At 42.7% G+C, this 8599-nt stretch overlaps 1 protein-coding gene across 2 annotated transcripts; it reads left to right on the top strand.

Moving 5' to 3' along the window:
* Positions 1-2352: 2352 nt before the first annotated feature.
* On the top strand, positions 2353-8492 carry LOC111255257 (L-asparaginase-like). Of its 2 annotated transcripts, XM_022817020.2 has the most exons (5): positions 2367-4170; positions 4601-4876; positions 4993-5120; positions 6114-6617; positions 6774-8492. In XM_022817020.2, the coding sequence occupies exons 1-5, from the start codon at positions 3651-3653 to the stop codon at positions 7662-7664; spliced, it is 2319 nt and encodes a 772-aa protein (XP_022672755.1). In that variant the 5' UTR covers positions 2367-3650; the 3' UTR covers positions 7665-8492. The 2 variants fall into 2 exon arrangements, with proteins under 2 accessions (XP_086843484.1, XP_022672755.1); XM_086987358.1 differs by lacking the exon at positions 4601-4876 and having other exon boundaries at positions 2353-4170.
* Positions 8493-8599: the final 107 nt, after the last annotated feature.

Raw genomic sequence — 8599 nt, 5'->3', positions numbered from 1 at the left:
GCTGGCTTCCTTTTTCATGCACTATGCATTGTACGCTCGTTCACCAATAGTGGAATCTTCACTATACGTCTTCGATCGTGACGCTTCTCGCAAGGTTCCCCAACATTCTGTTCTTCTATTTCTATCAGGAGCGTCGATCAACATTGTAAATTTCTTTCACAACGGTCCACTTAAGCTTCAATTGTGCTATAAGCCGAGTGGATTTTTTGGTATTGCATCAGCAGGCAAGATTCGGCTATTAAATGACAGTCGGCTGAGAATTCTACTCCCACTGGTGTGGCATTATCGCGCTTATGTTAGGTTGACTAAAGGTCTATATGCTACTATACATTTTCATCATATCTTGTGTCAATCTAATCAATCATTGGACGAAATCTTACAGAGGGTATCATTTGCCTGAGGAGTGCTTTCTCTTCACTTGTTGTTCTTATTACATTCGCGAGATGATTCTCGAGCTCTTACCATTAAGATACTCAAGCCAACTTCAGGCTCTTACACGTATTTACTGTGAGATGTGTCATATTCATGGTGTCATTATTATAGGTCAATTCCACAACAAACTTTAGACAAACGAAAAGCCTATACAGTAGGACCCGATCTAGGACATAAACGAATAGCGATTAGTGCACGCACATCCACCGATCGAGTCGCTATGATCACCAAAGTTTTTCCATTCACTTTGATAGGCTCGGCAGCGAAGTGATTCAGATGGGCGCAACCGCCTTATAAGTGTCCATCTGTCTATTCTATAAGAGGGCGATCAACGAGAAGCGACACAAATAGAGGTTAACGAAACCAGAAAATATTGGAATGATAATGAATTTTACTAACAAACGTTCATTGGGCAAAGATGGCCAGCAGGGAGAGGGCATTTTATGTCATTCGTCTTAGAGAAGAAAATTTCCAGGTTCTATCATAAACTATTGCCAACGAGTAATTTGTCTCAACTTCGATTTGGCGACAACAAAGCTTTCGGCAGATAATGAATTTGCATAGTATATTCCTAATAGCACATCTGACTCCTAAACGAACGATGAAAATTTACCATGTACGAAAGAAGACTGGAACCTAATTGTGCGTCTTCTTCTACATGTGAAATACTGGAATATGCAACTTTGCATCGTAGCCAGCGCCAACGTTTATCACGTCGTTCCCAAAAATATGACTGCAGCGTCCATGTGTTACGTACCTAATTGACTTTACGTGCTTTGCTGAAATAATTTACTTGACAGAAATCTGCAGATAAACCGTCTAGCACAACTGGGTTGATACAGGCCAATAGAAAAAGACGGCATACAAAAGGCTGATACGGAGAAGGACATGTTTTATTTTCCTTTCATTACATGCTCGATAGATGTGGGACGACGTTTCTTTTAACAGCTGCATTTCTATAACAAGGGAAAATTGTCTTGAGAACCGACCAGTAGTTCTATGGTAGAGGCATAATTTAGTTAAATACTTTTGCTTTAATTTAGCACACGCTTTCAACTCTGTTGATTTTGTTGAAAATATGTAGAAAAACCCGTCGGTGCAAACTACAGGTTTTTTTTGAAGGACGGCTTTCCGGCTCTGTTATTCGCATAGAACTAAGGTAACGCTGTCAGATAAAGTGCTGCTATTAACTAAGCTCTTTAGTTTTTATAGCTACTTTTAAACGCCGTAGGCCTAAATAACGGCATATAATAGCTTTGACCCTCTCCACAAACTGACCGTAAACGTTTAGGTACTTCATATAATTAGAACAGATTTAGATATAGAATGATATAATATTCGATATCGAACCAATAAATTCATATTCGTTCTAAAAAACGGGTTAGTCTCGTGGAGAGCGTGGCGCTTAAAACTCGAATTTGTTCGAAATAAACACGAATTGGCAGGAGCCAGCCGTCTGATGGAATGCCTAACGACTTAAATCTCGAAATAAATACATCGTGTGGCCGCGTTCAAAATAAAGCCCTGAGATATATCTGGAAACAAATTGAAAAGGATTGGGCTTCCGCTTACAAGACACTTAAGGCGCAAAGCCCATTGAAATGTTCTACTAAAAAGGACGTATACGGCTTTAACTTCGGCATTATATTACGACTGAATTTAACGGTTCTGAACCGTGGGTTTACCAGGTGGATGCTATTACCTTATGTGAATACGGTATTCTAAGCTTAACTATTTTACTAGTTACAGAGTTAACCTGCTGTACATCGCTAGTAGTTCATCTCCGCTCGTACCTTACAGATGAATCAATCTTTCTATTATCAGTCGCATTGCCCATGCTGGTTTTACTGCAGAGAGAATAAATGGCGCTGCCAAAGCACTATTAATATCGAGTTCAAAATGACCGCTGACTATAGGCATTGGGAAACTCTTAGTGTCAATATCGTCAGAAGGTCGAAACGACAACGAGGGTGACCGTACGAAACCCCCAGTGTAAAGCAATAGTTGCGGATGCAGTTTTTTTTTGCACCGTCTATAAGCAAGTGTTCTTTGTCGGCGCGAAGCAACTAGACCACACATTGCACCAGCCTTCAGAAAAACACCGTGCGCAAACCGACAACATCATCATTGGCCCGCGTCATCTGGCCACCATCAACAGCAACGATATGTCTGCTGCTGCTGGTGTATAGCCCTCTCCACTTGGCCGTTATCCGCACGCATTCCCTTTCTCTCGACGACGGGCCCGCCTCACCCGAGTTACGGCGAACCCTTTGGCTGAAGAAGAATACAAAAGCCCTGTTTCGACCCATCGCTGGCAGGCCTAACGCCAAACAGCTTGCGATTAACATCGTTTAAGCGAACCCTCCTGACCAGAATCTCAGAAAAAAGCTTTGGGCGCCATAGTTCTACTACATCCTAATTAGCTATTTCATTCTCGTACTCAGCAACGTTTTCGTTTCAATTTCACTTATCAGTAGCTTTCTTCCGTCTGACTGATTAACTGTCGTTTGATCTTATTGCTAGAGTCACCGGCGAGTGAAAAACCCATTCGTCTTTCTCAGCCATATTGAAAAAATCCGAGTGAGTTCAAATTCATGCTTCGAGTTTTACGTCTAGTACTGCCTTGAAGCACGACGCGAAGTTTGTCTACGCAGCATTAGACAGAGTGAGTGTAATCCCGACGCTGCCACTAGTGAAGCATCACTTCGTTCGTTCTAAACGAACGCACAAAACGGTGGTAGCTCCTATCGACAAGCATTAACGTTGTCTACTTGTGTTGCACTTGTCCGGTTGTGATTATGCCCATGAGTGTTGGAATCGCTAATTTTACCCCTATTAACGTTTTTTTTGCGAGCTCGTCCAACCTCGATAATAATAACAACAACAACAGTTTGAACAGCGTGAACAGTGAATTATCTAAGAACAATCTGTGCTCGAAAAATTCGAAAGAACTAAAGAGTGAGAACTGACAACGCTTTCATAGTTAGCGGTGTATAAATGCAGCTATCTAATTGTGCACAGCATCAACGAAAATTACAAAATCATCACTACTACCAGCGCCAACGATAGTAACAACAGAGACTTCGTGCGTACGTGACGAGTATTTCGCCTCGCTTCTGCTCTTCGGCGGCCATAGAAAGTCCATTCAAACATAACAGCTGTTTTTAGCAGTAATTATTTTCGTATTTTGCTTTATTTTTTTCTAAAAACGAAGCGCAATGGCTGGAAATTCCAATAATCTATCGCCATCTAATTTGAGCTCGTCACCTTCGAGCGGGAGCCTGTGTGGATCAAGCCATCAACAGCATCGGATATCACTTGACACGTCCTATATTCGTAAAAAGCTTATTCTCAACGACGATTGTATGGTTAGCCCACGTAATCCAGGCGATGCCAAAGAGTCAAAAGTGTTGGTTCTGTACTCCGGAGGTACCATCGGAATGATCAAAAACAAAAATGGTGTCCTTGCACCAGAGCCTGCCATGATGGAGAAGAAACTTCGAACGTATCCTCAGCTTCATGATAGCGAGTACGCTGAGAAGATGTTTCCCAACGTCGACTGTCCACCGCTCGTGCTGCCTGATACCGGTGACAATTTCCGTGTCGTGTACACGGTCTACGAGTATCAACCCCTGCTTGATTCGTCGAACATGACTATGGATGACTGGATCCGAATTTCGTTAGATGTACAGCACTTTTACATGAGCTTCGATGGCTTCGTAATTCTTCACGGAACTGGTACGTTTAATGCAATGCTCATACAGTCACAATATTCTAATCTCCCTACTGATCCTGGTGATCTTTTTTTCTCTTTTCGTGTTCACTGATCCGTTGCTGTCAATATATTCGACTTAGTTCGTTCTTTAGTTACATTTTAGACTTGATCACCGCGATTTTTGGCCCAATGCCAACAGATATGCGACGAAGTTTTTCTTTTTTATGTTGGCTCGACAATCATTGCGTCTCTTTCACTGCAATCTTTCACGTACCGAACCGTTAGCGGCAAATAGGATATGGTCTATTAGAAACTATCAGATGCTAGTGACAAGAACTTTTAATTCTTTAAATCCGTTTTACCTAAATCTACTCAAAAACGGAAAAATCAAACGTGACACGCCTCAAATATATTATTTTTACGTATATTTTGTCGTGGTCTCTTCAAATACAGACACTATGTCGTATACTGCATCAGCCCTAAGCTTTATGTTAGAGAACCTCGGAAAGAGTGTGATCATCACGGGATCGCAGATTCCTCTGTTCGAGCCAAGAAGTGATGGTCGGGAGAACCTTCTAAATGCGTTGATCATCGCCGGAAATTACATCATACCCGAAGTGACACTACTCTTCAACAACAAGCTCTTCAGGGGTAATCGAACTACCAAACATTCTGCATCCAACATGGACGCTTTCGGCAGTCCCAATCTGCCGCCTCTGGCGACAATAGGTATGCATTGGACATCGCTCGTATTTAAGTTAATAGCTTGGAGACAAACCAATCGGACCACACGCACAATATCAGACGTTTTTATGATAATCTTTATTTCATGGTTCATTGTTAAGGTATCAAGATTAACGTCGACTGGAAGGCCGTGGTGGTACCTGCATCGATCGATAAATTCCGAGTGCACTCGACATTAAGCCGAAATGTCGGACTTCTTCGTCTCTTCCCATCCATCACCGTTGAAGTGGTAAATTTATGATTCTTATGCATTTGTTTATTTAATTAGCTTGATCTTTCTAAGGCTATTGATTTAGCAGTCAATCGGTTACCTTGAAAATGAACAAAAGCTTTTCCTCTACTATATACCCTTCCTATTTTCATTTGACCGCCAACAGGATGTGGGCACATAAAGCTATTGTGGGTGGATCATTTCTATCTTGAAACCGGCAATAGCCAAGGGTTTCGGATTTCCAAGATGATTCGCAATGGCTTTTTACTTGTAATGATATTCGGCACTACCGAACCAATGAAAATTATTTCCACTATGTAACACAGGGTCGAATACGACTTGATTGTTCAATATAGATTGGGTAACGCAACCAAGAGAAGGGAATAAAAGCAGCGGTTAAATCCAGTGGTACGTACCATTAATGTCTGCTGAATTTGCATAAGTTTCGGTAGGAATACAATTTACCAATATCACATATGTATCCGCCGTTTAATAGTATTTTGACAATGAGTACAGTTGTCAGGCGCCTACGTGTCCATATCCCTTCTACATTTCCATTGTATGTGGCATATCCTTATTGAGGGAGCGTGTTTCATCGTCAGGTCCACGTTGGCTTTGATCGAAAGGTCGGGTTGGGCGTAAAACAGGGTGTAGGAAACAGCTCGGATATGAACTCTTTGCGCACGATTATAGGAACAGCGTTCGGTGTTGTAAAACGGGGTCAAAGCGTACTGCGTAGTTATAGCTTGTGTGTAAATTGGCTTTTTGAGCGAAGTTGCACGAAGTAGGCGGTACTATAGACTAATGAACAGCAAAGCGGATAATTGTGCTTTTATGAAAGCAAAGCTGGTCGTAGGGGTGATATGCCGCTCGATCGTTGTGCGGATTATGGTGGAACTGTTTTTTGTAGTTAATCAGTAGCAAGAGAATCATCCATTTAGCAACATGTGTGATCTGGGCGGAACATGCGTGGTACAAGGTCTAACGATAGTCTTGTTTCCTGCGTGTCAGGTGCGAGCGTTTTTGACACCGCCAATTGAGGGTGTCATCCTGCAGACCTATGGAGCGGGAAACGGACCGACAGCGCGCAAAGATCTCCTAGACGAAATTCGCCGAGCGACTATGCGCGGTGTGATCATCGTCAACTGCTCACAATGTCCAAACGGGCGTGTCGAGGGTGTGTATGAGACGGGTAATGCTCTGGTGGAAGCGGGAGTTGTTCCAGGCTCTGACATGACTCCTGAAGCTGCCCTATCTAAGCTCGGTTACATTCTCAGCAAAAAAGAATGGTCCCTTGCCACCAAAAAGGAGATGATGCAAACAAATCTGAGAGGGGAGCTGACGGTCGTCAAAGAGACCCAAGGAGACTTGGACCTAATTACGGCAATTGCCAAAACTATGAACATCTCGTCATCAGAGGAGCTTGAAGCGCTCAAGACAACCTTATTGCCTTCAATCCTCTGCAACGTCGCTGCTAAGGGTGACTGTGAACGTCTTGAAGTGATGAGACAGTTTGTAAGTACTACTTAATGTGTTTACATAATAAATACATATATTATTATTGTGTACGTATCTTTGCGTAGATGGACACGATGTATGCAATATATCACATAGGTATGCTCTATTATCGTTCCCATTCAGCGATCGATATTTTTCATTCTATTATTCCAGGGAGCATACCTTTCGGCATGTGACTACGATTACCGGACACCGCTCCATATTGCTGCTTCAGAAGGGAATGCCCCTGTGGTGGAATACCTTTTAAAACAGGGCGCTTCTGTCCATATGCGCGATCGGGACCGCAGAACGCCTCTGCTCGTAGCGATAGATTGGGATCACCACGACGTTATTGACCTTCTCGTTCGTGGAGGATCGCACCTCTCGTTACCCCCAGAGACCCTTGCTGAATCCATGAATTCGGCAGCACGCAAAGGGGATATTCGACGGCTGGAGAGCTATCGTCGTGCTGGAGCCAATCTTGCTGACAAGGATACAGCAGGTAGGACAGCAGCACACGCAGCTGCCGAATGCCGCCAGATTGAGGTTATGGCTTACCTTCTCGAATATGGCTTCTACACTGAAGCAACAGACGTGTACGGTCATACCGCTAAGGACATTGCTAGTATTCTTGGACATCAAGACCTTGTGACGCTGATCGAAGAAAACCGCCGACCCTCCAATGATGATGATGAACGTAGTAGTTTACAGGGAAGCGACGCAGGGAGTGACCGACTGTCAACGAGTGCGACCGTGGAAACGTGTCGTCTCAGCGATTCAACTACATTGCACTTGCCGAGGCAGTCGCCTAGTCCAAGACCCCACTCGCCGCTTCGATCTTCGCGAGAAAGTCTTCCTGGGTCAACGGCGGACAGCCTGACAGGGTACTTCTCTGCATCACCTCCAATGCGTTCTGACACCATCTCCAACGTACTATCGTCCAGCACAATGCGTCGGCAGCAGCTTGGGTTCGCTACAGATAATACCTCTTCTTTTTCAAGTTTGATGATGCAATCGCCCGCACGACGGAACGGTCATATTCTGCTTAATGGATTCGCCGTATGAAATCACTTATTGGTATTCATAATTGTATTGTAGAGGTTCGTCGTGAGTAATTAGATGGTTTAATAACGTGTCAGGAAAATGTAACGCTTTTGTTGAGCCACCGTATATTGCATATACTTAATACAGTGTTGGATTTGCTCAGTTTTCATTATCTACGTGAAGGACGTAAACGAGCACTATATGGAACTTATTATTATAATAAAGACATTTTTACGTTTCAATTAATTTGTGGAAGGTCTGACAGCTATCTGTTGTGAAATATTAATTAGCTTCTTGAAAAGCATAAAATGAAATGGCCAATGAATGTACTGTAACAGTGTGATCAGTATATGGCCAGATAGAGCAGCCGAAACTTCAGTTGTGGCCATGCCTGTTTCTATGCAGATAGGAGGAATGGCGTATCTGCGCTAGTCAATCCCAAGCCCAGATTCAACTTGAAGCTTGTAACATTACGATCATGGTGAAGTCAAACATCCGGGAGATGAGGAAAAGTTAACTGCGCCATATATATATATCGAGTGTTCCATGCTACGCAAGTACGCATAACAAGTAACCATGTTCCATATGTTCGCGTTCGTAACATACACACATGTGGTACACGCCCAATTAAGTACAGCGAAATCAATCCTCCCACGCAACTCCATGAGTAATACTGCATGTAAAAAGTGCAATTGTGTTCGAGACTATGATACTCTCTCTTATAACAGTTGATTAGGGTATCCGCCATAAAAATACTTGTAATACTCAGTTTTAATTGCTATTTAAACGCAATTTAGTAGTAGTAATTTATCGTCTTTAGTTTCCTAAAATCAGGATATTAGCACAAAGTGTTCCGAGACGTTTTACCGAAGTTCTAATAGGAACATGTGTATATATGATACATAACGAGTACTTATATATATGGAGAAACTTATATTATTATAATTTCTCCATAT

The sequence above is a fragment of the Varroa destructor genome, unplaced genomic scaffold (genome assembly GCF_002443255.2).
Source record: "Varroa destructor unplaced genomic scaffold, Vdes_3.0 BEIS01000001.1, whole genome shotgun sequence".
NCBI lineage: Eukaryota > Metazoa > Arthropoda > Arachnida > Mesostigmata > Varroidae > Varroa > Varroa destructor.
Note: the sequence above shows the minus strand (reverse complement) of the source record. Positions and strands in the feature narration are given on the sequence as shown.

Coding starts and splice junctions, on each gene's coding strand:
- LOC111255257 (XM_022817020.2), top strand. CDS start 3,651: ATGGCTGGAAATTCCAATAATCTATCGCCATCTAATTTGAGCTCGTCA. Junction 4,171..4,600: donor CGTAATTCTTCACGGAACTG/GTACGTTTAATG, acceptor CTTCAAATACAG/ACACTATGTCGTATACTGCA. Junction 4,877..4,992: donor GCCGCCTCTGGCGACAATAG/GTATGCATTGGA, acceptor TTCATTGTTAAG/GTATCAAGATTAACGTCGAC.